Source organism: Elephantulus edwardii, unplaced genomic scaffold, assembly GCF_000299155.1.
Source record: "Elephantulus edwardii isolate Elephantulus edwardi_28Jun2011 unplaced genomic scaffold, EleEdw1.0 scaffold00117, whole genome shotgun sequence".
Taxonomy (NCBI): Eukaryota; Metazoa; Chordata; class Mammalia; order Macroscelidea; family Macroscelididae; genus Elephantulus; species Elephantulus edwardii.
In genome coordinates this window covers 10,470,127-10,487,476 of record NW_006399867.1, presented here as the reverse complement: position 1 = coordinate 10,487,476, position 17,350 = coordinate 10,470,127, and the positions used below count along the sequence as shown (strand labels likewise).

At 51.6% G+C, this 17,350-nt stretch overlaps 1 protein-coding gene across 2 annotated transcripts in view; it reads right to left on the bottom strand.

Moving 5' to 3' along the window:
- The window catches only part of MYH11 (myosin, heavy chain 11, smooth muscle), a 109,061-nt gene that overhangs the window by 7,635 nt on the left and 84,076 nt on the right, over nt 1-17,350 (bottom strand). For both annotated transcript variants that reach the window (XM_006892671.1, XM_006892670.1), the window contains 17 exons: nt 17,195-17,318; nt 15,449-15,620; nt 14,082-14,294; nt 12,055-12,199; nt 8,838-9,044; nt 7,337-7,441; nt 7,095-7,247; nt 6,611-6,859; nt 4,768-4,980; nt 4,303-4,515; nt 3,954-4,115; nt 3,357-3,485; nt 3,015-3,103; nt 2,646-2,769; nt 2,030-2,238; nt 1,192-1,300; nt 944-1,116 (listed from right to left, as the gene is read on the bottom strand). In XM_006892671.1, the coding sequence (XP_006892733.1) occupies nt 944-1,116; nt 1,192-1,300; nt 2,030-2,238; nt 2,646-2,769; nt 3,015-3,103; nt 3,357-3,485; nt 3,954-4,115; nt 4,303-4,515; nt 4,768-4,980; nt 6,611-6,859; nt 7,095-7,247; nt 7,337-7,441; nt 8,838-9,044; nt 12,055-12,199; nt 14,082-14,294; nt 15,449-15,620; nt 17,195-17,318 (2,789 nt within the window). The remainder of the gene's footprint in view (nt 1-943; nt 1,117-1,191; nt 1,301-2,029; nt 2,239-2,645; nt 2,770-3,014; nt 3,104-3,356; nt 3,486-3,953; nt 4,116-4,302; nt 4,516-4,767; nt 4,981-6,610; nt 6,860-7,094; nt 7,248-7,336; nt 7,442-8,837; nt 9,045-12,054; nt 12,200-14,081; nt 14,295-15,448; nt 15,621-17,194; nt 17,319-17,350) is intronic.

Below are 17,350 nucleotides of genomic sequence, written 5' to 3'. Positions count from 1 at the left end.
TGGAAGCAGCATTGAGGAGCAAGTGGGATGCTTCCCCCCTTCAGGACGTGAGAGGTGACCGCCTGCTGGGGTTCAAGCAGGGTCCCCCCTCTGCAGGATGTGAGAGGTGCCAGCCCTGCCGGGGTTCGAGCAGGGTCCCCCCTTCAGGACATGAGAGGTGACTGCCTGCCGGGGTTCGAGCAGGGTCCCCCCTTCAGGACATGAGAGGTGACCACCCTGCCGGGGTTCAAGCAGGGTCCCCCCTTCAGGACATGAGAGGTGACAGCCCTTCCAGGGTTGGAGCAGGGTCCCCCTTTCAGGACATGAGAGGTGACAGCCCTTCCAGGGTTGGAGCAGGGTCCCCCTTTCAGGACATGAGAGGTGACAGCCCTTCCAGGGTTGGAGCAGGGTCCCCCCTTCAGGACATGAGAGGTGACAGCCCTTCCAGGGTTGGAGCAGGGTTCTCCACTGCAGTGACTGTGCCCCGCAGCATCTGCGGACGTCATCACACACACTTGGTTGAGTGTGACCGTGCTACTGGCATCTAGTGGTTAGAGACCTGCTATGCTGCTAAATATCCTGGAGGGCCCCTAGATACAATACCGAGGCTGTGAACCCCAAGTTAGAGCAGGGAGATGAAGGGAATGTTCAGGAAAGAGAGCAGATGTGAGGGGGCGTATGTTTGCAGTTGTGCAGGAGTCTATGAGATACAAGTTGATTGGCGGTAAGGGGTGTGCATCTTCCTCCTCGAGGGGCTGGGGTGGGAAACTAGGACACAGTGGGGCGCCTCCAGGCAGCACGGACAGGGGCGGTCCTGTTTTGACACCTGGACGCACACTCATTAAGGAACTGAGCACAGACACTGTGGGAAGGGGCAAAAGCCACCGCCGCTGGAGGGGCCACTGCACACCCACTTCCTCTCCCTGCACCACCACCCCCAGAGCCGTTCTGGGGGCCGCGTTACCTGAGCTTGCTCTTGAGGGCGTTCACCTCGCGGCCCATGGCCTCGTTGCTCTCCGTGGCCTCATCCAGCTCACGCTGCAGTTTCCTGCGGTTGGCGTTGATGCGCTGGGACTCCTCCTCCGCCTCCTCCAGCTGCCTCTTGAGTTGCTTGACCCTCGTGTTTCCTTTCTCTGCCTGTGGAGAAGCGGATGAGGGTCAGCAGGGCCTGGAGCCCGAGGCGGCGGGCAGATGCTGGCAGGGCCGGGTTACCTGCTCCTTGTACTGCTCTGCCATCTTGCGCTCATCCTCGACCTGCAGCAGGACCTCCTTCAGCTTCTTGTCCTTCTGCTTCAGGGCCTTGGCGGCCGCCTGCTTCTCTCTACACACAGGGAGACAGGGAGACCGTGTCCGACAGGCAGTGCCTCAGGTTCACCATGTACAAGTGCCATACAGAGGCTTGCCTGCCTCCCGAGATGCTCTCTGAGCCCCAGAGCTGCACACATTGCAGGAATGGGCTGCAGGATGGGGTGCTCTTTGGCCACAGTTACTCAGTGTCGCGCCACGGAACCTCGGCCACAGCATGTTGTAAGTGTTCACGTTGTAGCACAGAGCCCTGCAGCCACGCAAGGTGGCACGTGGTATGAGTCGATGTGGGTCAAATGTGCAGAACAGGCACATTAATCGCATGCAAATAAAGTGAATTAGCAATCGCTTAGGGCTGAGAGGAGGTTTGGAGGGGATGGAAACACTTTAGCATTGACTGTGGTGGTAGTCACACGTATCTGTGAACTTGCTAAAAGCCATCAAACTGTACATTTTAGGCCACAGTCAGCTCAGAGTTGAGCTGAGAAGCCGTATATCTGTGCCAAGTGGGTTGAAGACTTGGCATTTCATTTTGGCATCTGATGGCTGCTGTTCTTGAGGGAACATCACGGTGTGTCAAGGCCCGGCATAGCCTCTGCCACATCCCTGTGCGGTTCACCCATCAGCCCTGCAGCACGGGGACCACTGCACTTGTTTTCCACAAGTCAGACCTAATGCCAGAGGACCTCCCCAGCATCCTCCTGGGATCCTGGAATCTGGGATGAGAGCTCTGGCCCCACCATACCTGGCCTCCTGCTCCACCTGCTCCTCCAGCTGTGCAATCTTGGCCTCGAGTGCAGCGATGGTGGACTTGAACTTGGACTTGACAGCGCCCTCCATCTCCTGGAGCTTGCTCCGGAGCTCCTTGTTCTGCCGCTCGAGCTGCTGCCGTGCGCTCTCGTTCTTCTGGGCTGCACTCCGCTCCGTGGCCAGCTCATTGTTGAGCTGCTCAGCCTGGGGGCAGAGATGGGGGCCACACAGTGGATGTAGGGAAGCCCAGGCAGTGTCGCCAGGACACTGGGCCCGCTCCTGCTGTCGGCAGAGGACCACCCCTCCCTGTTCCAGCTCGGGGGTCTCCCCTTGCAGGATCCCCAGTGGTGTCCCCAGGCTGGATGAGCAGCCCCTGGACTGGATGGGCCACACAACAGCCTTCATGCAGAACACCCCTGCATGCCCTCGGCTAGAAGGCCCGCCGTGAAGAGGAGAACCACTGTACACTGGTGACCGAGAGATGCTGTGGTCGGGGGCTTGGTGGACTGAAGACAGCGTACAGAGTGGGCGGGGGAAGGATGAAGGGGCCCGAGGGAGCAGGCCCTGCACCCTGTCCTTGCCTCTCTCTGCCGCTGGGCCCCGGGCCTCACCTGCTGCGTGGCCTTCCGGAAGCGGTCACTCATGGCCTCCAGGTTGCCCTGCTCTTCCTCTAGCTCCTCCTCCAGCTGGGCGATCCGGGCCTCCAGGCGTCGCTTCTCGTCCAGCAGAGTGTTCCTGCACAAGAGGCAGCCCATGTGACAGGTGTTGGGGCCAGGCCTAGTACCTGCTCTGTCCCCATTCGGGTCTCACGGCATTCCTGCACGTGGGGGCTGCTGTTCCTGTTTGCCACAGGCCAGAGCTCATGCCCAGCCTCCCCCGCCACAGCAAACGCCCGCTCTGCGGAAGTGCCTCTCTCCCTCTGCTCAGCAAACCCAGCTGCAGAGAGGCCGAGCTTTCTCCCTGTGGTCGGGGCCCCTTACCTTCCTGACGTGCTGCTGGCCAGCTCCTCCGCCAGCTCCTCCTTCTCCAGGTCTGCCTGCTTGCGGGCCCGCTCGGCTGCAGCCAGGTCCTAGGGGCCAGGGAAGAGACCTGCTGTCTTCTGAAGGTCAGGGGATCCCTGCCACCTCCAGTTAGCAGCCCCCCATCAGCCTGCAGCACCCTGGGAAGTGGCTGTCCTCGTGAGTCCCCACATGCCCAAGGGGAGACAAGGAGAAGCTTGGCACGACCTCACAGCAGGTGCACCACTTGGAAGGTTGGATGAGGCAGAGAAATTGTGTGCACGTGCTGAAGCTGCTGACGCCGCTCTGTCCACACGACCTCACCTCTTGGAGCTGCATGAGGTCGGCTTCCAGGCTCTTGGCTTTCTTCTCGTTCTCTTTGGCTGTAGCAAAGATTTCATCTCTGGATGCTCGAGCATCTTCCAGCTCTCTCTGGAAGTCCTTCATCTGCGCCTGTGTGAGCCAACAACAAAAGGCTAATGCATCTCTCCTCACCCACATTCCCTTGCCAGGCCAGCCCCAAGGACATGGGCCTTTAGGCCTCTTCAGGAAAGTGGCACCTCTGCTGTGCTTGGATTGTAAGGCCAACAGCCCAGTAATCAGCCAAGGTCCATACTCCAGAGGTGCAGACAAGGACCAGCTGGGCTGCTAACAGAGGTTTGAGTGTCTCTAGAGATGCCTCAGAAGAAAGGGCTGGCAATCTGTTTCTGAGAACCAAGCCATTGAAAGCCCCAGGCACAATTGTACTTTGACACCACTGTCTCCGTGGGTCAGAACTGACGCATCACCAGGCCCAGGGAAGGAGACAGCCTCTGAAAGCTACATGGTAACAAGATGCTCCAGAAACGAGCCTGCTTCCTTCTCACTGGCCCTGGGGGAGCCACAGCCCCCTCCATCCCCGGGTCTCCCAGCTTCACCCACCTGCAGTTTCCGCAGCTGCTTGATGGCTTCCTCCCTGCCCTTGATGGCCGAGTCGGCCTGCAGCTCCAGGTCTTTGAGGTCTCCTTCCAGCTTCTTCTTGGCCGCGGCTGCCAGCGCACGCTGCTTGCGCTCATCCTCCAGTTCCGTCTCGTACTCGTGAAGCTAAGTGAGGAGAGAGCCATGTGTGGTGGGGCCCACCCTCGCCAGCCCTCATGGAGTCCCCCCCAGAGCACACCTGCCTGCTGGGGGCTGGAGGGTGGTCTGTCTCACCCTCGAGTTCCAAATGAGATAAGATTCTGGGAGTGCGGGGGTTCTAGAGCGAGACCCTACCTCCCCTCGTGTCACTTACCTGCCTCTGCAGCTGCCGCCTCTTCTCCTCGTTCTGCTCATCCCGGGCCTGCAGATCTCTCTCGAACTGGCCCTTGAGGGCCTGCATGTTGACCTCCAGCCGCAGCTTGGCGTCCTCCGTAGCCTGCAGCTCATCCTCCAGCTCTTCCAGCTGCGTCTTCATCTCCTCCATCTGCGTCTCCAGGGCCCGCTTGGACTTCTCCAGCTCATGGACCTGTGAGAGCAGCGGCACATTGCACCTGAGGGCCGACTCGACCCCCAGGGAGCGGGGCTCTGCAGGTCAGTGGGCGGCCAAGCAGCTCGCAGGAGGCATGGCTGTGCACCGGGATGGCCTCAGGGGGCACAGAAAGCACCCCGGCACCCCTCCACCAGCCCCGGGGAACTGCCTTCCTCTCCTGATTACCCCTTAACCTCACGGTGGGCCAGCTGAAATGTGGACAAGCAAGGCCAATAGAGAGGGACTTACGTTCTTGCCTACGTCATCCTTGGAGCTAACCAGGTCCTCCATCTCAGCTTTGAGCATCTTGTTGGTCCTCTCAAGCTCTTCCTTGGCCTCCAGCGCCTCTTCTAGGGCCCGGGCCAGGGACAAGGCCTTGGTTTCCTTCTCCCTGGCTTCCGCTTCGGCTCTGTCCCTTTCATCCGCGTATTTGGAAGAGATGTTTTTCTCCTCGGCTAACAACTACAAAACAATACGAGATCTGGAGGTGGGTTCATGTACTACCCCGTTCATTCAGGGGCAGGCATAAGGAATTCAGCTACCTATGGAGGTTGTTTACACCCAATTTCCTTTCCTGGATCGGCCTTATGTGGAGCCCAACCCAGCTCTGTACCCACTGAAGCGGCCTGTGTTGATTAGTTAGGTGAGAACCTAAAAGGGAAGCTTTTATCCTGCTAGAGACCCATGAATTCTTCTCTTGTTTCACGGCCACTAGTGGCTTCCTGCAGGTGCCTTTTCAGCCACCGTAGGAGCTGGTGAGTGTGGGGATGGAAGCGTACCACCTGACCCTCTGCTCGGGGAAGTAGCCCAAAGAACACGCTATCCTGTAGGTAATGTCATCCTGAGAAAGACCGAGCCATCTGTCATACACCACAGCATCCAAAAGCCAAGCTTCCGCCGGTAAAGGCAGCCACAGGGCTTCTGAACAGCACAGCCAACACACAGATCCTGTGTGCTCTGTGACAGGAAGCAGCCTCAGAACCAGCCTGAATCAGCCAGTGAAGCAGGAGATAAGAGCTGACACAGGCAGGGACGACTCAGAAAGCGGGGGGACTTGGGAACACACCTGGGAGGCCAGTGAGCCCCCATGCCTCACCACTGGCCTCACGGCACAGCCCAGAAATGGACTTTTAAATAACATTCACTCTCTCTGTGAACAGATTCACAAAGTGGATCAAGTTAGGGTTTGCGGGCCTGGGTCTTGGAGAGGTGCGTATGTAACAGAACACTTCAGATTTAGGAGTGTTACTGTGCAAATTTTACCTCAGAAGAAATGAAGTGTTAAAGAAAAAAAGAAACGAAGTCATAGAAAAACACAACCCCAAACCAAAAAAAGCAACTCCGGTTCTTGCTATGCACTGCTGAAGGTTGAGGGGAAGGTGTGGAGATCTTTGCTGTTTGCTTTGAAATTAATCTAACATCTCAAATAGGATGTGATCTTTTCTCTCCACCCCTGTAAATAAATGTGAGAGAGGAGATGCTGGCGCATGGGTGAACTATTCATTTCTTGTAACCTTGCTGTGTGCTTGAAGTTTTTCAGAAGGAAACATGAGAGAACCTTGGCATTTAAACTTTAAATGACTTGGAATGCCCAACAAGGACTCAAGGAAATACTTGCTGAGTGGGAAAAAAATAAGCGAAACTCATTTCTTTTTTTCTTGTTGTGTACCATCAAATCGGATCTGATTGGCACAGGAGGAGAGTGCCCCTCCTTCTCCAGTACAGCATCTGGTGGATTCGAACCGCGCACCTTTGGGATTTCAGCGCAGCTTCTTGCCAGTAGGCCACCAGAGCTTCCCAAAACTCATTTCTTATAGACAGGAACTGTGTGTGCAGATGGCCCTGGTGGTTTGGAAAAATCCACGGTTTTCAAGGCTCCTCTCTGTCCGCTCACTGACCTAGGAGTCACAGTGTTTCATGGGCCCCCAAAGCAAGGTGGCTTCCCATTGCTTCAACAAAGCAGACACCAGGATAGAGAGGTGCACACACACGCCCAGCCATGTATGATACCAGACCTCTGCCAATCTGACCCCCAGCCAGTGGTCGTGAGCAAAAGACAGCACACCCCACCCACCACCCCGCCCACCTTTACCTGATCAAACTTCTTCTGCTTCTTTTCCAGGTTGGACACCAGTTGCCGCTGGTTGTCCAAATCAACGACCAGGTCGTCCAGCTCCTGCTGAAGCCTGTTCTTGGTCTTTTCCAGTTTGTCATAGGCGGCCGCCTTCTCTTCAAACTGCTGGGTGAGGCCCTCAATTTCCTTCTGGAGCCTCTTCTTGCCCTCTTCCATGACTTCCACAGTGCTGGCAAAGTCTTGAAGCTTCTTCTTGGAATCAGAGAGCTGGAGTGACCAGGGTGGGGTGAGAAGAATGCTGTTAGTGACCTCAGTCCCTGCACCCAAACCCTGGGGCCTAAAGACTACTTTTTCTCATAGAAGAAACCCAAGAAGAGAAGCTAAAGCATCATCCAAGCAGGATGATGCCGAGTCTGCCCCACTAAACTGTCCCACAGCTGAGGACGCGAGACCCAGAAAGCAGTGTGAGGAGACCGTGTGAGGAGCAAGGCGTCACCCGCACCTGGATGTTCAGCGTTGATATGTGGCGTTCCAGGTTCTGCTTGGCCTCCACCTCCTCATCCAGCTGATCCTGCAGGCTGTTCCTTTCGTCCTCTAGCTGGCGGAGCTTGGTGGACACATTGAGCTTCTGCCGGGTTTCTTCTTGAAGCAGCTCCTGCACAGAGGACACGTGGAAGTCCCAGGGATCCAGCCCCAGGAAAGCTACACCCCAGACTTCCCTGGATGATGTGGTAGGACACTCACCTGGGTATCCTGGAGCTGGGATCCAAGGGACGCCACGTCCTTGGCCAATTTGATGGCCTTCCCCTCCGCATCATTGAGCATGCTTGTGACACTCTCTACTTCATTCTGGGGCATCAAGACAGGAGCATTAGGTGAGTCCCTATCCTCATTGAGTATGAAGGGCCCTGCACTCAGATCACATCATACAGCTTCATTGATTGAGAAAATACCCGTGGAGGTAGAAAACAGATACTAAGTGGCTTCCAGAGAGGTCTATGATCTACAGGTTGGAATCCCTGACTATAGACCTTCAGGTTCTAAGAACTTGTAGGAAATCCAAACTGTATTGTTTGGGTCCTGATCCTCCTAAATGGGTCTCAGATCCCTGCCAAACTTGGCAGAGATGCAGCAACAGGTCTGACAGTTCAGATACTGAGAGGTGCTCAGGACTGACCCACTCCCCACCGTAAAAGTGGAGAGGAGCATTTGGGAGGGCACCTGAACTTTGGGGACCCTGTCCCTACCCTCTTCCTCACCTAGAATCTCTGCTGTTTCACTGACTTTTAATGGCTAAAACCAAAGACACAAAAGGTACAGAGCTCTGCCTTTCACTCTGGACCCTGGTATCTCTGAGCAGGTCCTTGGGAGATCTCAACCGTCTATCCTATTTACAATAAAGATGTAAATTAGCTTGGCTCTGGTCTTCTGGCTCGTTGCTTTTATTAGAATGGGAAAATCTCTGCTCTCAGCGGATGTGGAAAAACCGTACTCCTTCTCCATGCTCCCTTGCCTGAAAGCACTTTAACTTTAAAACCATCAAAAGTTTAACTATATTGCTTAAATAGTAAGTCAGCTCAAATGTCTGCTCAAAGCTAAATCACACCAGAGTTAACACCTTGCAATTCCTCGGCATAAAATTCATCAGCGGTTTCCTATCACTCAGGATAAGGACCAGTATTTGTATAATTGGACCTCAAAGAACCTGCACTATTTGGCTACAATCTAACCTTGTCCCATCTTGTACAACTTCAAACTCTTTCAAACTGGCCTTAATCTCTTCTGATGTTCCTACCCACCCCTGGACCTTTGCATATGCCTCTCTCTTAGACTTTCCTTGCTTGTCAGATACATGCCTCCTAAGGGAAGCCTTCCCTGACTCTACCCGCTCCCAGTCTAGGACCTCAGCTTATTTATATTTACTGCTTGATGCTGTTTACTTTTCTAGCATAATCTCAAGTCCATTTGTGTGATTCAGATCCCCCCGCCCCACCCCATCCTGGGAGCTCAGCATCTTTTTTCTCCCTTGTTGTTTCATCTCACGATAAAGCACAATGCCTAGCATATAACAGCTGCCCAAGAAAACATTTGTTGAAGGAGCAGATGAAGATTTTAAAAGATTAGATGGACTTAGCTGACCATCTCATCTCCTTGAGGAATGTAACCCAAGGAAACCAGCTTGCTTTGCACCAGCAGTGCCTCCAGGTAGTGGGGGAGAGCCATACCCCAGGAATGGCCGCCTCACCTGCAGCTTGTGGACCTTGTCGCTGAGCTCGGCTCGGGCCCGCTCCCCATCGCTGCACTTGGACTGCAGCTCCTGCAGCTGCACCTCCAGCTTCTTCTTCTTGTGCTCCACCTCCTGCTTTGCCTGGCTCACCACGCGCAGCTCGCCGGCCAGGTCTGCGTTCTCCTTCTCCAGTGTCTGCTTGTTCTTGTCCAGGTTCGCCTTGGCCTAGCCACACAAGCAAAGGGGGGGGGCATTGCCACTGTGACTGAGAGGGGTCTGAAAAATGGCAACCCGTCTTGTCTCTACAGCCTCCTTTATCCTTTCTTCTCCTTTGGGATGGTCCAGGGACTGGTGTGCATTCCTGGGGGCAGAAGACTCACCTGATACTATTTTTTTTAAAAAAAATTAAATTTTATTGTTTTTTCGTATGTGTACCATCAAATTGGATCTGACTGGGACAGGAGGAGATTGCTCCTTCTCCAGAACAGCATCTGGTGGATTCGAACGCTGTACATCTGGTATTGCAGTGCAGCTTCTTGCCACTAGACCACCAGAGCTCCCTTCACCTGATGTTGTTGTTATGTGCCATCGAGTCACTTGTGACTTATACTATTTTAAAATCAAGTCTTGGATTCTGCTTTTTTTTTTCCTAAAGCTCACAGATTGAATAATGGCATCCCAAGGGCCGTGGCAGTTAACCCTCCTCATGTCCAGTGTGGCGCATTCAAGATCTTCCCCCTCCTTTACTTTTCAATTCATTGCCAACATTTTAATGAAGAGATTTATAAAAAAAATCTAGACACCCAGCTTATCTTTTTTATTTTTTTAAAGCTAATTTTCTTTATCATGACTGGGATTGTGGAATAACAAGTGTTAGTCCACATTATTTAGTGGCATTATTCAAATGTCACTGAACTGTATACTTAAAATTGGTAAATATTATGTTTTTTCCACAAATAGCATGACTACCTAAATAACATGGTGAACAGAAATGACATGAAGAAGTTCTGTGTGGGCATGTGCCAGCAGATACCCTGTGCACATCTCTTGACATTTTCTGGCATGGATTCCAGCCTCATTCTCTCTTGTTTAATGGTCGGAAAATGTCACTTGTGATCATTTTGTGTAACAAAGGTATAAGCTACGGTCAAGAAGCATCAGTCACGTTCAGTAGTACTTGGGTAATCAGACTATCCCACAGTTTATCAGTGGTTGTTTATGTTAGTGGTGAGGAGTTGTCCTGCTAACTCAAAGGCACACAGTTCGAATCCTTCAGTTGCTCCTTGATATAATGGTGGGCAGTCTCCTCCCATGGGCTTTGTAGCCTCGGAAAACTCTCTAGACGGCCAGCTGTGAGTCATTTCCCAGCTGATGGTAAACAACATACTGTTTGTAAACAATAGGAAATGTGCTGTGGGGAAGTTTGTGGCTGGGCTTCAGAGCAGGAGAGTCTTTGCTAGAAATGCTGGGGTCCTAGCAGGAACTCATCAAGGTGGAGTGGCAATGCCTGCTTATCCTGGGTCCCACTTTACTGGCCCCACGAGAAGACAGGCAGCAGGACAGTGTGGATGTAGGTGTTGCTCCAGCCCTGCGGGGACCCCAGGTGGGCAGGCAGGCCTCTTCTGCCCCAGCAAGGGATACACAGCCCCTCTGCCTGATTCTCTTACACCCACCCCACAGCATCTGTGTGAATGAGATGTTCAGATGGCCCACAGGCAGCAGCCAGCAGCAAGGCGGGATGCATGTGGATGGAGGCATGGCCGCCCTGGTCAGCTGTTTCCAGAACAGAAAAAGACATTGCATTGGAGAAAGCTATTTGCAGAGTAGGGAAGGAAAGAACCTTCTAACAGGCATCCAGGGGCTCTGCAGAAGAAAGGGCTAACAAACGGCTTCCATAAAGACTGAAAAAGAAAACCGAATCTACTGCCATCGAGTCAATTCAGACTCGCAAGACTCCATCAGGATTCCAAGGCTGTCAATCTTAACAGGAGGAGACGGCCCATCTTTCTGCCTCGGAGTGCTCAGCACACTGCACCACTGTGGCTCCTGTGTGGCAGTTCCACTCTGCAACACACGGGGTCGCTGTGCCACCTCGACAGCAGCTGACAGCAGCCAATGATGGTGCTCAGGGAAGAACAGCCCCAAATCCCAAACGTCCTTCTCCAGCAGTAAAGAAGGACTCAGGGATTCTCAGAATGTTTTGCCACAACGGTAATGATGGTTTACCATCCCTCTGTGGAGACATGAAGATGAACAGAACATTCTCTTTTTTAAAAAATTTTATTATTTTTGTGTGTGTACCGTCAAATCAGATCTGACTGGTACAGGAGGAGATTGCCCTTCCTTTTCCAGCAAAGCATCTGGTAGATTCGAACTGTATACCTCTGAGATTGCAGTGCAGCTTCTTGCCACTAGGCCACCAGAGCCCCCTAGAACATTTTCAATTTCATATGTTGTGCATGAAGCTCTGCAGAGGGCCAGATGCCTATTCAGTAGCGGGTTTACATCACAGCCCTGTTACTTACTAGCTGTGTGAATGCAGAAGTCTCTTCACCTCTATGCACTTGGCCTCAGTTCCTTCATGTGTAAAATGGGTTTAATAAGGGCCCATTATGATAAGGTGGATGTGAAGATTGAGTGCATATCATAAGCAAGCTTACTACTTGTCTTACTACACACCCCAGTTGTGGTTTTTGGTGTCTGATAGGGTTCAGATCTTTTGTTCATAGGATTGCTATGAGTCATACATGACTCGACGGCACTTAACAACAACGGGGTTTATTTATTTGTGTGTGTGTGTGTGTCTATATTCTTTAAAATTTTATTTCTTGCTATTTATTTTTTTTTATTTTATGCTGGTTCACCTACAAAGTGTACATTTCCCCTCACATTGTATCACCCTGTTCTTCCTAACCCACTCCGCCTCCACCCATCAAATCGTGTGACTTCATGATTACCCCCCAACACCCATCCTCACCTCTCTGCTCCCCCCCCCGTTAGATTTTCATATAGTCTAGTAGGTTTTGGTTCATGCTGACTGGCTGTGTGAAGCACAGGGATACTCCATAGGGCTGTCCAGGCTGTGACTTCTGGGGTGCACATCACCCCAGGCCTGTGACTCTAGGCATCAACTCTTTGGCTCCTAAGACTCACACTGCAAACGGGAGCAGAGTCACTGGCAGCAGTTGGTACAGTCCTGTGCAATGCAGGGTTTAAGACAAGCACCGAGACTTACCCTCTTGAACTGCTCCAACTGCTCTGTGAGTTCTTCTACCACCTGTGTGTGTTTCTGCCTCATCTCCTGGACCTGCGCCTCGTGGGAGCGGGTCTCCTCGTCCAGGGCCTTCTTGAGCACGGTCACCTCCTGCTCCCTCTTGGCCCTTGTCGGGGAGAGCACAGAGGGTGGGGTTGGGTGAAGAGGGAGCTGTGAACGAACAGTGTTGAGCTCCCCCAGGACCCCGAGCTGAAGTCCCCATCACCATGCTCCTTCCTGTGCTGTGTGACCTTGGATGTGTCACTCAGCCTCTCTGAATCTCAAAAGCCCTCAGCTGCAGAACAGGGACCCTGTTACCTCGCCAGCAGATCTCACAGCACCATCAAGCAAATGCACAAAGTAACATTGGTCAGAGCACTTCTGTGAACAGCAAAATGTGTAGAGCTATAAATAGCTGACTCCTAGCTGATCTTCCATTGAGTTTCCAAAGCAGTAAATCACACAAGAGGAGATCATTAATCTTTCTCCCTCTGAGCTGCTGGTGGATCTGAACAACAAGAGAGGAGTGACCTTTGGGTTATCAGCACAATTTCCTATAGACCATCCAACCCTGGAGCTCCTTGTAGACTTCTACTTAAAACAAAAATCCTGACAACTGGACCGACAGACAGCATCATGAGAAATGGAGAAAAGATTGAAGTCAAGAATTTAATGCTGTGTGGATCTAAAGTCAACACCCATGGTTAGGAGTGCTGAATCCACCATCAGTTAAAAATCTGCATAGATATTTTCAAACAACCCGTCAAGTTTACAGGTTTGAACTGCTCAGGCCCAGACCCATTTATTTACTTATTTAGGGCTCACTCTGCAGTTGCTCTTATACTGACAATAATCATTCCTCAGTAGTTCTGTACATTAAAAATGTTATTATTTTTATTTGGTTATTTTGTGTGCATGTACAATCAAATCAGATCTGACTGGTACCGGAGGAGATTGCCCCTCCGTCTCCTGCAGAGGATCTGGTGAATCCAAACTGTGTGCCTCTGGGATTGCAGTGCAGCTTCTTGCCACTAGGCCACCAGAGCTCCCCCCAATTTTTTTTTAAAAGAAAAAAAACAAACCACCTCAATGAAACAGTGTACATTAATGAAACACAAACAAATTACTGTATGCAAATCAATAAAAGCTTTAAACAAATGTAATAGTGGCAGGACTATGGGTGATATGTGTGTCTTTAAGCATATACTATTATTGAGGTGCAAAATACAATTTAAAATAACTCTTCATCTTCGTTAAGGGAATTGTGGTGGCCTAAACCACATGTTCTGGAAACCCTATGAACTAGGAGAAACGATGATAGTTCTAGAAAGGCTTCAGGCCTTTTGTTCATAGGGTCCCCATGAGTCGTGCTCAACTTGACAGCAATCAACAGCAACAACAAGTGAGTAAGGGGTTTTGTTGGCAATCCAAAAGCAAGAGGTTTGAGTCCTCCATCTGCTCCATGGGAGAAAGACAGGCAGTCTCCGCCCATGCAATTTACAGTCTCTGAAAACCCGCTGGAGGGTCCGCCATGAGTCAGTTCTGACCCGACTACACTAAGTTTGTTGAGTTTTTCATATGGTGGTTGTTGTTGTTAGGTGCCATCGAGGTGACTACGACTCATGGCGACCCTCTGAGTAATGGATCGGAACCCTTCCCCACCTGGTGCCATCCTCAGCTCTGACACATTTGAGCCCATTGTTCCTGTGTCAGTCCGTCTGGTTGAAGGTTCTCCTCCCTTTCTCTGACCCTCCGCCTTTCCCAGCATGATGTCGTCTCCAAGGACCCGCCTCTCCTGACCACATGCTTAAAGTGTCTACCATTCTTGCCTCTAAGAAGTGCCCCGTTGCCCCCTTTTCCAATGCATCATAGCAAAGTAAAGTGCATTTACGAAGATAAAAGCAGTGCCCGAGAGGCCCGGTGGGCCAGGATTTGACTGCCTTTCTCAGCAGGGGAGACTGGAAGTCGCCTGGAGTGGGGCCCTCCCAGGGTGGGGTCCTCCCTGTCACCTGAGCTCCTGCTGGGTGGCTGTGCTGTCCAGTGTGTCCTCCAGCTCCGTCTTCAGGGCCTCCAGCTCCTCGCCCAGGTCCCGCTTCTGCTTCTCGGCCTTGTTCCGCGCCGCCCGCTCGGAGTCCAGGTCCTCCTGGAGGTCGGAGATGTGGCCCTCCAGCTCCCGGATCTTCTTCAGGGCATTGTTCTTCTGTGCAATCTCGTCGTCCAGCCTGTGGGCGGCAGCCATAGGAGTTAGCCCCCCGGTCCAGGCCACGGTGCCTCACAGGGTAGCCCATGGTTGTTTCCTGGAGCCGTGCATGGACATCAGAATATATCCCACAGATGGCCCGGACTCTAAAAAGCCCCCCTCACTCTACTGGGCCACTGGAATGTGGGTGGAGGAAGTTCGTGCTAGGGTCTTACATAAGAAACAGGCCACAGTGGAGTGTGTGGGGGGTCATGTTGAGAGAATGCAAAGCACTGTTTAGACTAGCCTGGTTCACAAAAGCAAATAACAAGCCTACTTCACCATCTCTGTCCAGTCAGTTCCAACCCAGGGTGACCCCATGTTTTCCAGAGATCTGCTCCATAGGGTGCTCTGGTGGTGGAGCATGTTACATGTTGGTCTGCAAACCCAAAGGTCAGCAGTTCAAATCTGCCAGCTGCTCTGTAGGAGAAAGAGAGGCAATCTTCTCCGATAAAGATAGGCAGCCCCAGAAACCCAAAGGAGGGTAGCCCTGTCTGGGCATCAACTTGAGGAGAGTGGATTTGGTTTGGGGTTTTAATCTTTACAGGAACAGATTGCCAGGCCTTTCTTCTGAGGAGCCCCTTGGGTGGGTTTGAACTCCCAACCTTTTGGTTAGTGGTTGAGAGCAAACCATTTATGTCCCCGAGGACCTCTGCTTGGTTCATAGTAAAAGTTTACTAGCTGCTTTCTGAATATTGAACAGAATCAATGGGGACCTGGGCATTGGGTGTGTGTGTGTGAGGAGCATTTGGGCAGCGCGGACGCCCCCTACATCTCACAGAGGAGCGTGCCCTCCTAGTGTGTGAAGGAGATGCTGGCTGGCCTGTGGTGGGCACTCGGGGAACAGCAAGAAGGGGTTCTAGGCTGACTCTGTGGGTGGCAGAGGGGTGCACAGCAATTTCACTCATTCATCAGTGGGCTGTAGAACGGATCCAGCTGAGTGTCTAGGGTGGGTCAGGCTGCAGGGTCAGGGAACACTGAGCCCCCAGGTGTGGCAGGGGGGTGAGCAGGGCTGGGGCAGCTCCCAGGTGTGACTAGGGGACGGTATCTGTGCCTGGAGCCCGGGACACCCTGACCACGGTGGCCGCTGAGGGCCACACAGATGGACAGCCCCTGTCCTTGCACACGGCCTGCTACCTGGCCAGGGCCGCCTGCAGTTCCTCCTCCTTCTTGGCCAGCTGCATCTTGAGCTCGGCAATCTGGGCCTGCAGGTCAGCGATCTGCTCGTGGAAGTCACTGGCCTCGCCCTCCAGCTTCCGCTTCAGCTTCTCCAGCTCCTGCCGACTCTTCTCCTCCTTCTTCAGCCGCACTGTGCAAAGTCAGGGACTTGTCAGGAGGGGAGTGTGTGTGTGTGTGTGTGTGTGTGTGTGTGTGTGTGTGTGTGTGTGTATACAGTTGTTGTTGTATGTGCCACTGAGTTGTAACTGAGGCATAGCTGACCCTCCAGGGGGTTTTAAGAAACAGTAAATCATACAGGAGGAAACTGCCCATCTTTCACCCAAGGAGCCACTGGTGGATTTGAACAGCACTCCTTTGGGTTGGCAGCACAACACCGTACCCACTAGGCCACCAGAGGCCCCTGGTATATGTATACATATATGTATGTATGTTGTTGTTATTATGTGCTGTCAAGCCAGAACTATGAGCTGACCCTCTGTAGGTTTTCAGAGAACATAAATCTCACAGAGGAGAGTGCCCACCTTTTTCCATGCAGAGGGTGGTGGATTTGAACGACTTGTTTTTGGATTAGCAACTCAACTCTTTACCCACTAGGTCACCAGAGCTCCATTACACGCACACACACACACACACACACACACATGCCTATGAAAACTTGCTGGAGGGTCAGTTATGAGTTGAATCTGACACAAAAGCACATAACAGCAACAACATGTGTATGCTATGCGTGTATAAATGTATGTGTGCGTATAAAGGACATCATGATGGGTCAGGGAAAGAAAGGAAGACCCCTGACACGATGAACTGGCACAGTGACTGTAGCAATGGGCTTGAGCATATCTGAGATCATGAGGCTGATACAGGATAGGACAAGATCTATTGTTCATAGATTCAGATCTATTGTTCATAGGGTCACTGTGAGCTGTAGGTGACTTGATGGCACCTAACACAACAACAACAACAAGGTGTATGTGTAACCATTTTTGAGTTCAACATTTTTCACACATACCATTCATTGTCACTGGTGACATTCGTCATGTTGTGCGGTCATCAATATCACATATATACTTTAAAAATTTTTTTTCTCAAAAAAAAATTTTTTTTCCTCATATATACTTTTAATGAGCTTTGAGAACTTCCCAAGGGGTTTATATGTCTAAAGAGTCATAATCTTTATGAATGTGTAAAATATGAAAGATTTGCATCCCCATTTTTCAGATTAAAAAAAAATTGAGGCTCTGGAGATAATGAACGTAAGGTGATTTGGTGCCTTGCAGCACAGAGCTCAGACTCAAGGCTGTCTGTGAGTTGTCGTCACCCACGCTGGTCAGCGGTGGGCCTGAGCCAAGCACCTGGCTGTGAATCCGTGGTCAGATGTCATAAATTGGCTTGGCAGAAGCTTAGCCATATGAGAGCTGTAAGGCCTGAAGGCTTCTCCCATCCTTGGGATACCACCTTTCTCTCCCTTCATACAGCACTTGGCCTCTGTACATTTGCCTATTCGAGATATTTCACAGATGAATCCCTGACTCTTTCACTGTTAATGCGCATGCCTACAGAGTGGAGACTGCTTGTTGACAGGGTCATTTGGGCAACCTGCTTAAAGATGTAACTTTCTCAAGAGAATCTGCCATTCTCAAATGTCCTTTCTGACTCTATTTTTTTAAAACCATGACTCAGAATCACTTCAAGCAGTTAATTTACCTTCCAGTTCTGAGATCATAGACTCATGTTTGTTTTTCAACTTGGTGAGGTTCTTGGCTTTCTCTTCCTCTTCTGCAAGATTTGTCGTCAAGTCACTAATTCTTTCTTCAAGGAGTTTTCGTTCCTTTTTTTTTTGGAAGTGGGAGAAGAAAAAGA